The sequence below is a fragment of the Heptranchias perlo genome, chromosome 21 (genome assembly GCF_035084215.1).
Source record: "Heptranchias perlo isolate sHepPer1 chromosome 21, sHepPer1.hap1, whole genome shotgun sequence".
Taxonomy (NCBI): Eukaryota; Metazoa; Chordata; class Chondrichthyes; order Hexanchiformes; family Hexanchidae; genus Heptranchias; species Heptranchias perlo.
Window position 1 is genome coordinate 9215076 of NC_090345.1, and position 20542 is coordinate 9235617.

At 46.3% G+C, this 20542-nt stretch overlaps 1 protein-coding gene across 5 annotated transcripts in view; it reads right to left on the reverse strand.

Moving 5' to 3' along the window:
• Positions 1-15692, reverse strand: part of LOC137339956 (metal transporter CNNM2-like) — a 190561-nt gene extending 174869 nt beyond the window's left edge. For 2 of the 5 annotated variants that reach the window (XM_068002062.1, XM_068002061.1), the window contains exon 1: positions 13999-15690. In XM_068002062.1, coding sequence (XP_067858163.1) covers positions 13999-15418 — 1420 coding nt within the window. In that variant the 5' untranslated portion in view covers positions 15419-15690. Of the gene's footprint in view, positions 1-13998 lie in introns of all 5 variants that reach the window. The other 3 variants (XM_068002064.1, XM_068002063.1, XM_068002065.1) reach the window with 2 other exon arrangements.
• Between the last annotated feature and the right edge of the window lie 4850 nt (positions 15693-20542).

Sequence of the window (20542 nt, forward strand, 5' to 3'; positions counted from 1 at the left end):
GAATGTCAAGGGGAGGTGGTCAGACTCTTTCTTGTTGAAGATGGTCATTGCCTGGGACGAATGTTACTTGCCACTTATCAGCCCAAGCTTGGATGTTGTTCAGGTCTTGCTGCATGCGGGCTTGGACTGCTTCATTATTTGAGGGGTTGCAAATGGAACTGAACACTGTGCAATCATCAGCGAACGTCCTCTATTTCTGACCTTACGATGGAGGGAAGGTCATTGATGAAGCAGCTGAAGATGGTTGTGCCTAGGACACTGCCCTGAGGAACTCCTGCAGCAATGTCCTGGGGCTGAGATGATTGGCCTCCAACAACCACGACCATCTTCCTTTGTGCTAGGTATGACTCCAGCCACTGGAGAGTTTTCCCCTGATTCCCACTGACTTCAATTTTACTAGGGCTCCTTGGTGCCACTCTCAGTCAAATGCTGCCTTGATGTCAAGGGCAGTCACTCTCACCTCACCTCTGGAAATCAGCTCTTTTGTCCATGTTTGGACCAAGGCTGTAATGAGGTCTGGAGCCGAGTGGTCCTGGCGGAACCCAAACCGAGCATCGGTGAGTAAGTGCCGCTTGATAGCACTGTCAACGACACCTTCCATCACTTTGCTGATGATAGAGAGTAGACTGATGGGGCGGTAATTGGCCGGATTGGATTTGTCCTGCTTTTTGTGGACAGGACATACTTGGGCAATTTTCCACATTGTTGGGTAGATGCCAGTGTTGTAGCTGTACTGGAACAGTTTGGCTAGTGGCGCGGCTAGTTCTGGAGCACAAGTCTTCAACATTACAGCTGGGATGTTGTCGGGACCCATAGCCTTTGTTGTATCCAGCGCACTCAGCCATTTCTTGACATCACGTGGAGTAAATTGAATTGGCTGGAGACTGGCTTCTGTGATAGTGGGGATATCGGGAGGAGGCAGAGATGAATCATCCACTCGGCACTTCTGGCTGCAGACGCTTCAGCCTTGTCTGTTGCACTCACATGCTGGACTCTGCCATCATTAAGGATGGGGATGTTCACAGAGCCACCTCCTCCCGTTAGTTGTTTAATTGTCCACCACCATTCACGACTGGATGCGGCAGGACTGCAGAACTTTGATCTGATCCGTTGGTTGTGGAATCGCTTAGCTCTGTCTATAGCGTGTTGCGTCTGCTGTTTAGCATGCACGTAGTCCTGTGTTGTAGCTTCACCAGGTTGGCATCTCATTTTTGGTACGCCTGGTGCTGCTCCTGGCATGCTCTTCTACACTCCTCATTGAACCAGGGTTGATCCCCTGGCTTATTGGTAATGGGGTTACAGATTGTGCTGGAATACAATTCTGCTGCTTCTGATGGCCCACAGCGCCTCATGGATGCCTAGTTTTGAGCTGCCAGATCTGTTCTCAATCTATCCCATTTAGCACAGTGGCAGTGCCACACAACATGTTGGATGGTGTCCTCAGTGTGAAGATGGGACTTCGTCTCCACAAGGACTGTTGTCACTCCAACCAATACTGTCATGGACAGATGCGTCTGCGACAGGTAGATTGGTGGGCACAAGGTCAAGTAGGTTTTTCCCTCGTGTTGGTTCGCTCACCACCTGCTGCAGGCCCAGTCTGGCAGCTATGTCCTCAGGACTCGGCCAGCTCGGTCAGTAGTGGTGCTACCGAGCCACTCTTGGTGATGGACATTGAAGTCCCCCGCTCAGAGTACATTCTGTGCCCTTGCTACCCTCAGTGCTTCCTCCAAGTAGTGCTCAACATGGAGGAGGACTGATTCATCAGCTGAGGGAGGGCGGTAGGTGGTAATTAGCAGAAGATTTCCTTGCCCATGTTTGACCTGATGCCATGAGATTTCATGGGGTACGGAGTCAATGTTGAGGACTCCCAGGGCCACTCCCTCCTGAATGTATATCACTGTACCGCCACCAGGGATGGTGATGGAAGAGTCTGGGACGTTGGCTGAAAGGTATGATTCTGAGAGTATGGTTATGTCAGGCTGTTGCTTGACTAGTCTGTGGGACACCTCTCCCAATTTTGGCACAAGTCCCCAAATGTTAGTGTGGAAGACTTTACGGGGTCGACTGGGCTTGGTTTGCCTTTGTCGTGTCCGGTGCCTCGTGGTCCGATGCCGGGTGGACTTTTTGCAGCAAGATTGTACAACTGAGTGGCTTACTAGGCCATTTCAGAGGGTGATTAAGAATCAAACACATTGCTGTGGGTCTGGAGTTACATATAGGCCCAGACTGGGTAAGGACAGCAGGTTTCCTTCCCTAAAGGACATTAGTGAACCAGATGGGTTTTTACGACAATCCGGTGGTTTCATGGCCACCATTACTGATACTAGTTTTTTTATTCCAGATTTTATTTAATTAATTGAATTTAAATTCCCCAGCTGACGTGGTGAGATTTGCACTCATGACTCCGGATTACTAGTCCAGTAACATAACCACTACGCTACCGTACCCAATAATAATTCCTTATGTTCTAAATCCAGCTGTTGCCCTCGGTACTGTTCACTGAACTCCTTACACAACCATTAATCTACAAAAACAAGTAACTACCTTATAGATCAGATTAATCCATGTTAGTAGATTAACAAATAGTACTCAAATTTGGCACTGTAGTCAACTTCCCAATTACAAACAAAATGGTACTAGGGATTGTGCCAGTGTTTATTCTGATTGCACAGCATAGAGTGCACATCATACAGTACAGATATTCACAATAGTATATTTGCCTGATTAATTTCTTACATTACAACAGTGACTATACTTCAAAAGTAATTCATTGGCTGTAAAGCACTTTGGGACGTCCTGAGGTCATGAGAGGCGTTATATAAATGCAAGTTCTGTCTTTCTTTACATTCTTTTTGTTCCAATGTTATTGCATTTTGTTCAAATATTGCATCCCTGTATTGGTTTGGTTCTGATCAATATTATTAGTCATTTTTCTTTTGGGCTGACACTTACGCAATAGCAAAATTTTAGTTGTGTAGCACTCTCACCTCGAGTCAGAAGTTCATGAGTTTAAACCCCACGCAAGAGACATAAGCACACGATCGAGGCTGACATTTCAATGCAGTACTGAGGGAGTGTGGTACGGTCAGAAGTGCCGTCTTTCGGATGAGCCATTAGACCAAGGTCCCATTTAACTGTTCAGGTGGGCATGAGCGATCCCATGGCACTATTTGAATAACAGCAGGTGAGTTTTCCCAGTGCCCTAGCCAATATTTATCTTTTATCCAATATCATTAAAACAAATTATCTGGTCATTAATCTCATTGCTGTTTGTGGGATCTTGCAGTGCACAAATTGGTTGCTGTATTTCACTACGTTATAATAGTCACTACACTTTTTTTTTAAAAAAACTTCATTGGCTGTGAAGCACTTTTTCCAGCTTGCCCATCACCCTATCCTCGTTGACTTGCGTTAGATGCCTGTCCCCTAACAGCTCAAAATTCTTACCTTATGTTTAAATCCCATCTTGGCATCACTCCTCCCCATCTCTGTCACCCTTTCTGCCACCCAAACTCTCGGTTCCTCTGATTCTTGACTCTTTTATATCCCCTTCCCTTCACCCCACCATTGGCACCCATGCCTTTAGCTGTAGAGGACCCACAATCTGGAATTGCCTCCATAAACCTCCCTCTCCTCCTTCAAGATCCTCCTTAAAACCCTCTTTGACTAAGCTTTTGATTACCACTCAATATTTTCTTCTTTGGCGTGGCATCCATTTTTTTTCCTTACGCCTCTAAAGTGCCTTAAGTGCTAACAGCACTTGATAAATGTAAGTAATTGTTGTTGTTCTATAAGTAATGATATTAAGACATCCATTTGCCATCTTTTGTGTAAAAAAAAACAGGGCAGCTCAGCCATACTGATCAGCAAGAATTACATCTCCCTTTCCATCCACGTGTGACTTTAAAACTGACAAAATTGGGACACAGCAGCTTAAATACATCTTCATTAGATTCAGAACTTGAATCTAGTCTACATTTATCACAATTTCAGGTGACCCATTTGGCATGGGAATTGTTTCTGTATAGTGTTTTTTGTATCTGACTTTTGTTTGCTATTTTTCTGGCTGTCTACAACAATGTTATAGAGGTTTGAATATTTCTATATTTTGACACCATTTTCTTGCAACACATTCAGCTTTTTTTTTTTAAGACTTGAATTTTTTAAACTCCAATTTCTCCACATCATTCGACTTTTATCTCTACTTGTTGGGCCATAAAGTTACTCAACTCATTTACAATCTGTTCACAATATCTGTTCCCACTTTATATATGTCTATAATGTCTTCTTTTTCTTAATTGTTATCAATAGAATAATAGACAAAGACATTAATTGAATTAGTTCCAAAGCAATTGGAGTCCAATTATAATTACTGAACAACAATCTATTTCTCAATTTTTTTTTTATTATTCGTTCATGGGATGTGGGCTTCACTGGCAAGGCCAGCATTTATTGCCCATCCCTAATTGCCTTTGAGAAGGTGGTGGTGAGCGCCTTCTTGAACCGCTGCAGTCAGTGTGGTGAAGGTTCTCCCATAGTGTTGTTAGGAAGGGAGTTCCAGGATTTTGACCCAGCGACAATGAAGGAACGGCGACATAGTTCCAAGTCGGGATGGTGTGTGACTAGGCTGATTCTATTGATCAGTCTGAACATCTTTCGAAGTAAATATTTAATGTACTGCAGTACTTACCAGGAGACATATAAACCCAGCATCCTTTTTTTGTGGACCTGCTCCATCTTGAAACTTAAATGTCAAATATAATTACTTTCCGTCAGTATTCGAGGGCTTTAAATAAATTATTGGAAGTTTGACAAAAACAAAACACAGCATTTTACAACATTCACAAAACTTGCCATTTCTCAACATTCTCAGTTACATTCTCAAAAATGAGCCACAATTTAACATATCACACTGGCACACCAACTGGAGTATATTTTACTGAAAAATAAATACCTGACAACTACTGTGCTCGCTGCTCAAAATATTGACTATAGAAGCTAGTCAGCAGATTCAGTTTATTTTTTAAGCTAATAATTTGAACTACTGGACAATTCCCCTTTTAAGGAACAAACATAGCCCACTCACACCTCAGCCCTCTCCATTCTTAACTTTTCACTTGTATCTGTAATGTTTAGAAGTTTAGGCCACATGAAATTGTCTCTACTCACTTAATCCTCAATTATCAAGTTTATCACATCCCACCTACCCACAACTTATTACTAACATATGAAGGAACTCCTCGCTTCTACCATTATTTCAGCAATTTTATTTGCGGGATGCTAAATCTTGGAATTGATCCAACAAATTTTAGTGACATTAACAATCCTTACCCTGCATTCCTCTTCTTTACAAAGGAAAGGATGCAGTACTGCCAGCCAACTGCGGCTGATTATTCAGCTTACAAGTTAATATATTTTGTCTTACCAGGGCTGGTTCTCATGTATATTCTACTTAAATTTGTGAAGATGAGGGATACAAGTGCTGGTAAATGGCATTTACATCTGCATCAAGTGCTTTGGTAGTCTGCTGCAGCACAGGCCAGATGCAGAGCAAAACTGCTCCTCTGTGGTCAACAATTTGCCTCATCACCAAAGTGAATTCTTCCATTTCCCACACTAGCCACTACTACTTCTGAGAGAAACTCCAAATTTGCACTGCACACACACACAAACTAGATTGAGTCTGCCCAAACTCAATCCATCTGGGAAGCCATTTTCATCTAAACTAGATTTTAACTTTAATTCCAAAAAGATTATATGGCAGTCTACTGCACCAGTATCCCTACTTAAACATTTCTATTAGATGCTTTCCCAAAGGGTTAATGGGCAAATGCACTAACCAATGTGATGCTGAACTATATAGACCAAGATGGTCCCCAGTCTGACTTGAGCCAGGATGGTACTAGGGACACCGCAATTGTCCTTAGCATCATTTATCTGCAGGGTGCGGGAGGGGCGGGGTGGTGTGGGGAAGCCAGCAAGCTCCTGATCTCTGTCTGCTGACTCCTGCTGGAAATTGCATGTATGAATATCTGGTGAGGACAGAATCAGACTTGGCGTGATTCTCACTCCCTTTAGTCAAATATCCTGGCAACGCTCATTGTCTGAGCCACTTAAATAAGACACCTGTGGAAGAGGGAAGAAAAACAGGGTGGAAAATGTAAAAAAAAAGCAACTGAAAGAGCATACAATTTCTGTACCACAATCATTTGATTGTTTTCCAAAATCAGTACCTAAAAATATTTCCACTGGCTTTATAATGCACTCGTCAGACCATACGTGAAATACCATATTTGATTCGTGTCATGACATTACAAAAAAGACGTACGCACAGAAAAGTGCATGAATGATACCAAGTGCAAAGCGGACAAACAAGAAAAGGGTAGCAAAGCTCAAGTTCAAATCTATTGAGAAAGTTGAGAAGAAACTTCAACCAGGTATATAAAATATTAGCTGGCAAAGATAAGGTTAACCTAGAATAGTATTTCAAAATAGGAGCATAAGGTTAACCTAGAATAGAATTTCAAAATAGGAGCAGAAGATAAATTTGAATTAATGAAAAGTTAATTTAGAATGAATTAAGTTCCTTCCATTAGCCAGAGGGTGATAAATGTCAGGAATATTCTGCCAGGCAAGGTAGTAGAGACAGACATTAGGAACATTCAAAATGCAGTTAGAGGTCAGGTTGCAGCAGTTAAGGTACTAAAGGAATAAGCTTTAAATTCCGCCTTCCACGTTTCGGATCCACCCATGATTACAAATATCTCCATGATATTCAGCATTCCTCGAACCACTGCTCTCGCCGCTTCCTGAGATCCACACTCAACGCCATGTGTCGCCACATGCTCGCTCTCCATCTCCCTCTTCAGCAGCACCGACACACTCGATTTCAGAGTTGTCCTGGTCCCAGTCCCATTTCATCCTTCGCCTTATCCAGCACTTTAACAAAAAACTTTTTTTTCTTCCTTTCAGATGTCAAGGACCACAAGCTTAAATACCAACGCCACTCCTGATCCTTCTCCTTCACTTTCCTCTGACCCCATCCCTCCCTCCAATCTCACCCTTTGTTGTGTTTTCACTATCACCTCTGACCTTTCCCTCTCTGACCCCGATCAGTCCTCAAAGGAGTCAGCTTCATCCCCTTATGTCCCCACCTCAATGAATTTCAAGCTCGACGTGATGCTGAACTCTTCTTCCGTCGCCTTCGCCTCCGCGTCCACTTCTTTGGCCAGGAGTCTCCCCGCCTTTCTCCCGTCTTCAGAATTCTCCTTCCACCTGACCTCTTTCCCTCTCGATCTTTTCATTGGGAACTGCCGGTGTGACATCGGCTGTCTCAATTTCTCTACTCCCCTCACACACTCCAACCTACCTCCCTCTGAACTTTCAGCAATCTGTTCTCTCATGTCCAACCCTGAGATTGTCATTATACCTACTGACTAGGGCGAAGCTGTTGTTGTTTGGCGCACAGACCTCTACCTTATGGAGGGTGAACGCCAACTGACCGACGCCAACTCACCGACGCCTCCTCCTACCTCCCCCTGGACCATAACCCCACCGCCAAACATCAAGCCATAGTTTCCCAGACTGTCACTGATCTCATCTCCTCTGGAGATCTGCCCCCACAGCCTCCAACCTCATGGTCCCCAAACCCCGCACAGCTTTTACCTCCTTCCCAAGATTCACAAACAGGACTGTCCTGGTAAACCCATCGCTTCAGCTTAATGTTGCCCCACTGAACCTATTTTTTCTTATCGCAACTATTTTTTCCTCCCCTGGTCCAGTCTCTTCTGACCTACATCTGCGATTCTTCCGACACTTGAACAGTTTCCAGTTTCAAGGCCCCAATCATCGTTTCACCACGGACGTCCAGTCCCTCTCCACCTCCATCCCCCACCAGGACGGCCTGCGGGCCCTCCGCTTCTTCCTTGAACGTGGGCCCAACCAGTCCCCATCGACCGCCACCCTCCTCCACCTGGTTGAACTTGTTCTCACATTGAACAACTTCTCCTTTGACGCCACTCACTTCCTCTAAATAAAAAATGGTCGCTAGGGGAACCCGTATGGGTCCTAGCTATGCCTGCCTTTTTGGGGGATATGTGGAACATTCTTTGTTCTAGTCCGACTCAGGTCCCCTCCCCCACTTCTTTCTTCGGTACATTGATTACTATATCGGTACCTCTTCCTGTTCGTGCCCCGAACTGGAAAATTTCATCAACTTTGCTTCTAATTTCCACCCTTCCTTCGCCTTCACATGGTCCATCTCCGACTCTTCCCTTCTTCAACTTCTCTACCTCCATTGCTGGGGATAGGCGGTCAACTAATACCTAATAAAAGCCCTCAGCTACCTTGATTACACTTCCTCCCACCCACTTCCTGTAAAGACTATTCCATTCTCCCAGTTTCTCAGTCTTATCTGTTCAGACGACGCCACCTTCCACACCAGAGCTTCCGACATGGCTTCCATTTTACTCAACCGAGGATTCCCCTCTACTGTAGTTGACAGGGCCGTCGGCCGTGTCCATCCCATTTCCCGCACTTCTACCCTCCCCCTTCCCCTCCCTCCCAGGACCACAAAAGGGTTCCCCTTGTCCTCACTGTTCACCCCACCAGCCTCCACATTCAACGGATCCTCCAGCATGCTGCCACCACCACCAAACATCTCTTCCCCTCCCCTCCCAGCATTCCAAAGGGACCGTTCCCTCCACGACACCCTGGTCCACTCTTCCATCAGCCCCAAAACCCGCTCTCCTTCTCACAGCACCTTCCCCTGCAAGCGCAGGAGATGCTACAACTGCCCCTTCACCTCCTCCCTCCCCACCGTCCAGGGCCCCAAACACTCCTTCCAGGTGAAACAGCGATTTACTTGTACTTCTTTCAATTTAGTATACCGTGTTTGCTGCTCACGATAGAGTCTCCTCTACACAGGAGAGACCAAATGCAGATTGGGTGATCGCTTCGCTGGACACCTCCGTTCAGTCCGCATGCGTAACTCTGAGCTTCCGGTCCCTTGCCATTTTAATTCTCTGCCCAACTCGCACTCTGACCTCAGCCTCCTATACTGTTCCAATGAAACTCAACTGAAGCTCGAAGTATAGCACCTCATCTGTCAATTAGGCACTTTACAACCTTCCGGACTCAACACTGATTTCAATAACTTCAGATCATAACCACTGCTCCCATTTTTTCAGACAGTGGGTGCTGGTAATGGTTTTGCTGTTGCCATTTACAACTCCTCTAGACCCATCTTTTGTTTCTTTGCTTGTCCCATTACCATCTCCTTTGAACCATCATCCCTTTTGTCATTTAATCACTCCTGCCCTCCACCCTAGCACAGAACGTCGCTTTTGTTCTTTCCTCCACTCCGCCCCACTATCCTTCCTCAATAGCAGCTACAAAAAACTAACAAAATCTTGAGTTGGAAGCTAGATTCAGTGGTTCTCTTCATACAAGGGACAGATTTCAGAGGTCAATACCAGACAGCAATTTAAAGTGGTGCATTTACATCAAACATATTCAATCAAATACTAAACCCTGGATACAGAAAGAATCTGATGAGGTGGAACTCCTACTTCTCTTGCCCAAACAATTGGACTTTAGGTGTGAGCCTTGGCTCAGTGGTAGCACTCTCGCCTCCAAGTCAGAAGGTTGTGAGGCCCACTCCAGAGATTTGAGTACACTATCTAGGTTGACACTTCAGTGTAGTACTGAGGGTGCGCTGCACTGTAAGGGGTGCCATCTTTAGCATGAGATGTTCAACTGATGGCCCGTCTGCCCACCCAGGTAGATGTAAAAGATTCCAAGGCAGTATTCGAAGAAGAATTCTTCCCAGAGTCCTGGCCAATATTTTACCCTCAACCAACATAGTTAAAAAAGGTTCATCTGGTCATTTATCTCTTCACTGTTTGTGGGACCTTGCTGTGCTCAAATTGGCTGCAACGTTTCCTACATTACAACAGCGACTACACTTCAAAAAGTATATAATTGACAGTAAAGAGCTTTGGGACGTTCTGGGGTCGTGAAAGATGCTACATAAATGCAAGTTCTTTATTTTTTAAGCTTATATCCAAATAATGGATCAAAATTATTTTTTGCCCTTCCTCCTCAGGTGAAAACCAATGGCTATGTCTCCATCACAGTTTCCTTCTAACCAGGCAGACATTCTTGTTCACTCTTTCTCATAGCCTGAATTTTAAACCTCTAGTAGCAATAAACGTGCATATTGAAAGTGCAACCCAGAGGAATACAGCACAAAATATTACTTTATGCAGGTGACATTACATAGTGTGACCAAACTCACGACTTCTCTCCCGAATTATCAAGGAATTTGGCTGGTTCTTGGACAAGCGTTACTACTCCAAAACAAAACACATGGGAGTAGATTCTGACTTTCAGGCAGCCAGCCGGCCTGCCCTCTGTTCTGGCAGTGAAGAGGCGGCGGGGAGGCGAAGGCCCACAATATTTCTGCAGGGCCCAGGAGAAGCCCCCCAGCTCCTTCTGGCCCAACAAAAATAAACAGACTTATCTGTAGGATCTTCTTTGATTGAACCACTGAGGGATACTGGATAGAGCATGCAGGGTACAAGCTCTGCCCAGTACTCTCCTAAAATGGCACTCGGGTCCTAGGTACGTCACAGGAGCCTGATTTGCATTTTAAATGGGACTACCTCCTGACTCTGGCCCATCAGCGGTAGGCCCGCGGCAGAATTGCTGCTGCAACAGTGACAGTAGGAACGAGGCGCTGTCATTGCCCAACATTTTTGTGGTGCTACCATCCAGTGTCCACAAGGTGGGAGGCTTCAAACTCAACCCCATGACATCCTATAACGAACACTTTTGCACTGACAAAGACAGGTTTCAAATAGCTAATTATAAAAGGGTAATGCTCTATACAACTTCTTTTTCCTCCTCTAACATTTAAGCAGAATTGAATCCACCATGTCCATCGCGTTACTGGTAAAAGAAAATACAAACGAGCACCCTTTTCCAAATACTACAACATCCAAGTCCCAGCAGGGCTGTGCCAAGACCCTAAAATAAATAAATCTCCCAATTCCTGTGGGTAGGAAGCCAACAATACAACCAGGTCAAATGAAACTTAAAAGTAGGAAGGTAGGCTGTCACATTTCAACTTCTAAAAAAAAATCTAATAGGTAGGACAAATGCAGGGCATCGCTGCCTGAACAAAGGCTTTACCACAAAACTTATGACTAAGTACAGAGGCAATCATTGCTCTACCAGCCCCCCTGAACACCCTCCAGTTTATAGATTTCACAAAAAAGACCAGTGGGAAGTCATAAACACGTTTAGATCACCAGTTTTCATGATGCCAAAAGACAGACCCTCACTGAAGTTGTCCCTGGAATGTCAGCCCCAAGTGGCACAACTGTGAGCTTCTAGAATCTGACATAAAAAGTGCTGCAAAGAGCTGGGCACGTGCCATCAGTGCCAGTTCATTACTTTTCAGCAGCTGGTCAACAAATCCTGTATCAAATTACAGAATTTTCCTATGATCTCCAGGTCCAGCACTACTTCAAAGACCCTACTATACTTCCAGAGCGCAGGAACAATTTTTAATCTGTGATGCCAGAGAACTAAGCAAAAAACATATACATAGCATACAGCCTATGCAACTTACGGAATCAAGAAGGTGGGCAACCTATTAATGAGCTCAGGTCAAGGGGATGAAAGCATAGATGTTAGTCATGCCAAAGTATCTCCTACCTCAGCTCACAAGTGGTCACTGCTAGCAGCGACAAGATCCACAGCAATGCCACAATCTGTCCCCTCGCACATTCTACGTCCCATAAGTGTGTTATGGCACAGGAGGTCGCCATTCGGTCCTTCATGTCCGTGCCAGCCAAAAAAAGAGCTAAACAGCTTGATCCCACTTTCCAGCACTTGGTCCGTAGTCCTGTAGGTTACGGCACTTCAAGTGCACATCCAAGTACTTTTCAAATGAGTTGAGGGTTTCTGTCTCCACCACCCTTTCAGGCGGTGAGTTCCAGACCCCTATCACCCTCTGGGTGAAAAAATTTCTCCTCAGCTCCCGTCTAATCCTTCTACCAATTACTTTAAATCTATGCCCCCTGGACATATGCCAGTCAAAGCTAGTAAAACATAATCTCCATCTACAGCTAGAGTAGCACTTGGCCACTTTCCGAGGATACACCTCAGCCGCCTCCGCAAAATCTCCCCGCCCCTTATTGGTCTAGAGGCAATAGGCAAGCACGAGGTCCCAACAGCCCAAAGCATTACCAGAAAACACATGCTATTCAAATTCCACCCCTGCCCCATGTTTGATCTAAGCAAGGAAAAATTTTGCCTCTATTAATGCAACGTGTTATTCAGTCCTACACACCTGTTGAAGAACTTCAACGTACACATGCATTTACAAGTATCGTGGGATCAATAATCTATTTCAACTCAAAAGAAGCCTTAAATAAAGAGTCACCTGAATTGTGGGGTAAAGATATTAAAGCCATTTCCAAAGAAATGGGTTAAACTTCACCAATTACACCAGAACATTTATGCAATATCTGTCAAAGAATGTTGTAAAACTACATTTTTTTGGACACATGAATAAAACTGCTAGCTGATTCTTGTAACAAGTCTGATGTTTTGTTCAGAGTACATCTTAGCACAATACTTACAGCAATGTATTTTTAAATAAAGACATGTAAATAAGTCTCACTTACATAAGGACACACACAAGCTGTCGGGAATATATTCCTTTTACATTCCATATGCACACTTCTACACTGCTGTTCATAAGTAAATTTCTCCATTCATTTCAGCAAGGGAGTGAAATTTCAAATGCTGATCTCTTACTACTACACCGACTCAGCCTACTGCTCATGTCACCAAATACTGGCCTGACAGATCTCCAATTCTCATTATCAGAGACATGGTAGACATAAGCCTCAGTGCAATGACATCAGCAACAAAATTACTTTAAAAATTAAATTTTGGAAATTTCAGTCACCCCTCCTCAAAAGCACCAAGTTTTCTGACACATATTCAGTATGCCAGGAACGGAATTTAAATTTAATTTGCCTTGGACACATGCACTTTTTCCACACAGCACATGGATTATGATCAGCAAGAAAAAAAATCCTGCATCCATCATTCATAAATGTTTTTGTTACAGATCACTAAAATTTTGAAAGCAAACAAATGCCATTTTATAACATTTGCTAAACCAAGTCTAGTAAGTTAGGCAACAAGTTGCAGCACTAACATAGCTGATCCAATGAAGTTCAACAAAACTGACACCACATTCTCACTACACTATACTTACATCTACATGTATTGAATTTTAAAGTAGACTTTGTTTCTAAAACGTTGACAAACCAGTGACATGTCAGCTGCCAGACTGCAGTCACCAGTTGAGTCTTATATACAACCTGACAGCCATCGTGTTAACAAATTAAATGCAGTTATACATTTCTATGACAATCATCAGATTTAAAAGGTTTATTCAATTTGATGAACTGTGGTGCTGAGCACCCAGAAAACTCCACGATTTAGCTGTAACAAACAATATGGCTAGTGGGGTTTACAAAAATTCCATAACTTAGTTTATTTTCTAGGAGGAAAGAAAGAAAAATTGAGGAGCGACACCATTGTATAGGAATTCTCCTCAACCCTTTATACATTCGCGCCAACACTGTCGAAACATAACCTTAAGCTCATGGAGAAAAAAAATATACAAAGGCAGGAGTAAGCAACCTTATGAATCAGGTGTCATGGTTTACCTTTGCGTCAGGAGAAAGGGGGAGTGTCCACACAACATTTACAGGTAACATACGTGAAATTGATGAACTATTAATATACTGTAACTGTTTTAAGATGTGGCGCTTGCTTACATGGAGTAACTCTAGTATGGGATGGCAACATAAAGTCACCTGGACGGAAACTGTACAAAAACGACGTTTGCGAGACTATTTGAATGACGAGACAAGCAAAGGGGAAAAATATATATGATCAGCATTATCCCACCTTTTTTAAACTCCTCCAGCATTGCATCCAGCTTCGTATCGTTAAAAACAAAATGCAAGGGATGGTTGTAAAATTTGGTGATGGTTTTCAGAGGAGTGCAATCATCGGGGTCTACAAATGCCAAGTCCTTCACGAACAGCAGGTCAACGATGTTTGACCGCTCGCCTTCATAGACGGGAATCCTCGTGTATCCGCTCTCCATTATTTCAGACATGGTGTTGAAATCCAAGATCGCATCGCAAGTGATCATAAAACAATCTCTCAGAGGGGTCATGACATCTTCCACCGTTTTAGTCCTGAGCTCAAGGGCACCCTGGATGATGTTCAACTCTTCCTTCACCAAATCGTTGTACGGGTCCGTGACCCGCAGCATCTCCAGCAATTTCTCGCGGTTGTAGACGGTGCCAATCTCCTGGCCCAGGATGACATCTAAAAGTCTACTGACTGGGTAAGAAGCTGGAAAAGTCATCAGCATGAAAAATTTGGTCAGTACGATGGTTTTGGCGCCGACGGCGAGCCCGTGCCGGGAGCAGATCGCCTGCGGTACAATCTCCCCGAAAATCACGATGCCAATGGTTGACACCGCCACGGCCACCATTCCAGAGCCGGCGATGTCGTCCAGCAGGGTGGTCAAGGTGGTGTTGACCAGCACGTTGCCCAAGAGCAGGGAGCACAGCAGGTAATTCCCTTGCCGCCGGACCGGCTCGATGCGTTTGGCGTAGTTCTTCTCCTTCTCGGTGCCGCAGTTCTGCACGATGCGCAGCTCCATGGGGTCCAGCGCCATCAGCCCCAGGTTCAAACCGCTGAACATGCCCGAGAGGCAGAGCAGGACCGAGATGAAGATCACCTGCAGCCAGAAAGGCAGCAGGAACTTCTTCTCCTCCACCACCACCACCATGGTGTCCTCGGTGTCGTGGTAGAGCCAGGCGGCTTGGCCACCTGCACCCGACTCCGCCGCTTTGCCGGCCGTGCACAGGTAATAGGCTTTGGTCTTCTCGGTTTTGCGCAGAGGCTTGATCTCCATCTCGATCACGCCGGTGCTCCTGCGGCTCACCGCCACGCCGGGCAGCACGACGATGTCCGAGGTGCGCAGCCCGCACGGATCGAAGCCGGCGTCCGCCCGGCGGTGCTCGGTGAAGCCGATGCGGGTCCAGGTGGCGTTGTCGATGTCGCGACCGTACAGCCGCAGCTTGACTCTCGTCCGCTCGCTGACCCTTAAGACGCCTCCTCCCATGCTCGTCACGTCGTCCGTGTCTTCCAGCCTCAGGCCGATGATGACGGTGTCGCCCTCGCCCTCCTCCGCGGCCGCCGTCGCAGCCGCAGCCGATGCCTCGCAGGGGGAGAAAAGGCTCAAGAAGTAGCAAGCGCTGAAGGCAGATAGGGTGAAAAAGCCGACACGGCCGCTACTGCAGGCCGCCATATTTGTATTGGAAATGGAGGGAGCCCCTCAAAAAAAATATATAATTAAAAAAAATTAAAGGGGGGGGGGGTGGGAAAGGAGGAGGGGGGGGGAAAAAGAGGGTCACATCCAATAATAAGTGTCTGTCATTCCGCTCCCTTCATTTTCTCTCTCTTTTTGCACAGACATAATACAGTCTTTATAATATTTTTCAAAAAAACAGTCACATAACTTCCCCCCCCCTCCTTTCGCTCGCGCTCCCTCTCGCTTTCAATCAGCTCGCGCTCTGACTCAAATCCAGCCAGAACTCCAGCGCGAGCTCCATCCAACGGTCCCGGACCCGCCCCCTTCGCGCCTCCTTTCTCCCAGCCCCGCCCCCTTCGCGCCTCCTTTCTCCCAGCCCCGCCCCCTTCCCTCCTCCTTTCTCCCAGCCCCGCCCCCTTCCCTCCTCCTTTCTCCCAGCCCCGCCCCCTCGCTCCTCTTTTCTCCCAGCCCCGCCCCCTTCCCTCCTCCTTTCTCCCAGCTCCGCCCCCCCCTTCGCTCCCCCCCTTCGCTCCTCCTTTCTCCCATCCCCGCCCCCCCCTTCCCTCCTCCTTTCTCCCAGCCCCGCCCCCCCCCCCTTTGCTCCTCCTTTCTCCCAGCCCCGCCCCCGCTTCCCACCTTGGCTCGCGTTCTTTTGTTGACGGACGGGGCAGAGTGGCCATTCACCAGCGATCTGAAGGTAGGGTGGGTGGGGAAATAAAAACGACTGACCAATTGAAATGGTCGGAGGGCGGGCGATTCCTGGATAAGCAGTTCAATCGGAGCGCTTCCACGCCGGGCGTCGCTCAGCCCACGTGTGGCGTCCCCGCCCACAGCAACCAGCGGGTTTTCTTCCTGACAGCCCGGCGAACCTGAACTCCCGATTGGCTGGTCGACGGCCACGTGACGCCGCTTTGACCGACGTCGGTCTCGGAAACCCGATCTAGCTGCCAATCAGAGATGATGTGTGCGTGTGGGCGGAGCTTATCGACCGCAGCCAATCGGCTGCGGTCGATAAGCTCCGCCCACACGCACAAGCTCGTGCACGTTTTGTGGCGAGGACCTTGTGTTTGGGAACTTGTATCAAAGTGCACGTGTGTGCGTACCTGTCAAGCCAGGGGGAGCAGAGCTCAGCCTTGCACTTTCTCCCCCATCCCCTCCCTCAACCATTGTTTTAAGGCGGCAATGTCAGGCAATAAACCACTAAAGCAAAACTTGGTCGATTTTTAAACGAAACAATCACGAACTTTTATTTTAATTTGTCACTGGATCACGAGAAAGTAAAATGCAATTTAACGTATGGCCTTTGTATAAAGAAATTCTTTTTTATGGGGAAGAAAGAATGCACACAATTAATGGAATAATATTTTTGGAAGCAAACACGTTTTGATGGGAATTTAATGCAACGTTTGGCAAACAAAAAAAAAACATTTTTTTTTCAAGATATATCATTGCCTGGCCTGAAGCTGATACTTTTCAAATTACTGTAAATTTTTAATTTTTAAACACTGCAGTCAGGAACGGCTTGCCTTTCAGAGCAAGGTTGACAGCTGAAGGGTATGCATCCAACAACAACTTGCATTTATACAGCACCTTTAACAGAGGAAAATGTCGTAAGGTGCTTCATAGGAGAATAATCAGACAAAAATTGATACACAGCCAAAGAAGGATATATTAGGAGGGGTGACGAAAAGCTTGGTCAAAGAGGTAGAGTTTTAGTAGGACAGAGGCTGGGTATCCTGCAACGAGTGGCTCAATTCCTGATCCCTCAAAGCCTCTCCACCATCTACAAGGCTCGACTCAGGCGAGGAATATTCACCACTCACCTGGATGGCTGCAGCCGGAACAACATTCAAGAAGCTCAACGCCATCTAGGTCAGAACAGCTCACTTGATTGACGCTCCTGTCACCAGGCTCAATGTCCCTCCATCTATTACTAGTGTTCTGCAGCTGCAGTATGTACGATCTACAGGATGTACTGCAGCAACTCACCAAGGTTACATTGACAGCAGTTTCTTTCCCTGCGACCTCTACTACCAAGAAGGACAAGAGCAGCAATGTTGTGGAAACACCATCCTCTCCAGGTTCCTTTCCAAGTAACACACCGTCCTGACTTGGACATACATCACCGTTACTTCATCGTCATACGGTCAATGTCCTAGAATTCCTCACCTAACACCATTGTGGCAGCACCTTCACCACAAGGACTACAGCGGCTCAAGGAGAAGGCTCACCAACACTTTCTCGGGGAAGCTAGGAATGGACAAAAACAATGTGGCCTTTTCAGCAACATCCACATCTCAAGAAAAAATTTTAAAACGAGGAGTACGTGTTATGTAAAACAGTGGTAGAACATTCTGATGACAACATGCTATAGACAGAGCTAAGCAATTCCACAACCAATGGATCAGATCAAAGCTCTGCAGTCCAGCCACATCCAGTCGTGAGTGGTGGTGGACAATTAAACAACTAACGGGAGGAGGAGGCTCTGTAAACATCCCCATCCTCAATGATGGCGGAGTCCAGCACTTGAGTGCAAAAGACAAGGCTGAAGCGTTTGCAACCATCTTCAGTCAGAAGTGCTGAGTGGATGATCCATCTCGGCCTCCTCCCGGTATCTCCACAATCACAGAAGCCAGTCTTCAGCCAATTTGATTCACTCCACATGATATCAAGAAACGGTTGAGTGCACTGGATACAGCAAAGGCTATGGGCCCCAACAACATCCCGGCTGTAGTGCTGAAGTCTTGTGCTCCAGAACTAGCTGCGCCTCTAGCCAAGCTGTTCCAGTACAGCTACAACACTGGCATCTACCTGACAATGTGGAAAATTGCCCAGGTATGTCCTGTCCACAAAAAGCAGGACAAATCCAATCCGGCCAATTACCGCCCCATCAGTCTACTCTCAATCAGCAGCAAAGTGATAGAAGGTGTCGTCGACAATGCTATCAAGCGGCACTTACTCACCAATAACCTGCTCACCGATGCTCGGTTTGGGTTCCGCCAGGACCACTCGGCTCCAGTCCTCATTACAGCCTTGGTCCAAACATGGACAAAAAAGCTGAATTCCAGAGGTGAGGCGAGAGTGACTGCCCTTGACATCAAGGCAACATTTGACAAAGTGTGGCCCGAGTAAAATTGAAGTCAATGGGAATCAGAGTGAAAACTTTCCAGTGGCTGGAGTCATACCTAGCACAAAGGAAGATGGTACATAAGAACATAAGAACATAAGAACATAAGAAATTGGAGCAGGAGTAGGCCAATCGGCCCCTCGAGCCTGCTCCGCCATTCAATAAGATCATGGCTGATCTGATCCCAACCACAAATCTAAAGAACACAAGAAGTCGGAGCAGGACCCGGCCACATAGCCCCTGGGCCCTCTCCGCCACCCACAGGGCATTGACCGATCCGAACTCAGCTTCATGTCCAATTTCCTGCCCGCTCCCCATAACCCCTAATTCCCTTTACTTCTAGGAAACTGTCTATTTCTGTTTTAAATTTATCTAATGATGTAGCTTCCACAGCTTCCTGGGGCAGCAAATTCCACAGACCTACCACCCTCTGAGTGAAGAAGTTTCTCCTCATCTCAGTTTTGAAAGAGCAGCCCCTTATTCTAAGATTATGCCCCCTAGTTCTAGTTTCACCCATCTTTGGGAACATCCTTACTGCATCCACCCGATCAAGACCCTTCACAATCTTATATGTTTCAATAAGATCGCCTCTCATTCTTCTGAACTCCAATGAGTAGAGTCCCAATCTACTCAACCTCTCCTCATATGTCCGCCCCCTCATCCCCGGGATTAACCGAGTGGTTGTTGGAGGCCAATCATCTCAGCCCCAGGGCATTGCTGCAGGAGTTCCTCAGGGCAGTGTCCTAGGCACAACCATCTTCAGCTGCTTCATCAATGACCTTCCCTCCAACATAAGGTCAGAAATGGGGATGTTCGCTGAAGATTGCACATTGTTCAGTTCCATTCGCAACCCCTCAAATAATGAAGCAGTCCGAGCCCACATGCAGCAAGACCTGGACAACATCCAGGCTTGGGCTGATAAGTGGCAAGTAATGTTCGTGCCAGACAAGTGCCAGGCAATGATCATCTCCAACAAGAGAGAGTCTAACCACCTCCCCTTGACATTCAACGTGATGTGGAGATGCTGGTGATGGACTGGGGTGGACAAATGTAAGGAATCTTACAACACCAGGTTATAGTCCAACAGTTTTATTTGAAAATCACAAGCTTGTGATTTTCAAATAAAATTGTTGGACTATAACCTGGTGTTGTAAGATTCCTTACATTTGACATTTAACGGCATTACCATCGCCGAATCCCCCACCATCAACATCCTGGGGGTCACTATTGACCAGAAACTTAACTGGACCAGCCATATAAATACTGTGGCTACGAGAGCAGGTCAGAGTCTGGGTATTCTGCGGTGACTGACTCACTTCCTGACTCCCCAAAGCCTTTCCACCATCTACAAGGCACAAGTCAGGAGTGTGATGGAATACTCTCCACTTGCCTGGATGAGTGCAGCTCCAACAACACTCAAGAAGCTCATCACCATCCAGGACAAAGCAGCCCGCTTGATTGGCACCCCATCCACCACCCAAGATATTCACTCCCTTCACCACCGGCGCACAGTGGCTGCAGTGTGTACCATCCACAGGATGCACTGCAGCAACTCGCCAAGGCTTCTTCGACAGCACCTCCCAAACCCGCGACCTCTACCACCTAGGAGAACAAGGGCAGCAGGCACATGGGAACACCACCACCTGCACGTTCCCCTCCAAGTCACACACCATCCCGACTTGGAAATATATCGCCGTTCCTTCATCGTCGCTGGGTCAAAATCCTGGAACTCCCTTCCTAACAGCACTGTGGGAGAACCTTCACCACACGGACTGCAGCGGTTCAAGAAGGCAGCTCACCACCACCTTCTCAAGGGCAATTAGGGATGGGCAATAAATGCCGACCTCGCCAGCGACACCCACATCCAATGAACGAATAAAAAAAAAGAGATCTCGGGGTTACAGTGGGTAAATCTATGAAACTGTCAGTGCTTAGCTGCAGCAAAGATAAAGATACTTAGTTGCATTATCAACTTTATGAGCATAAATCAAAAG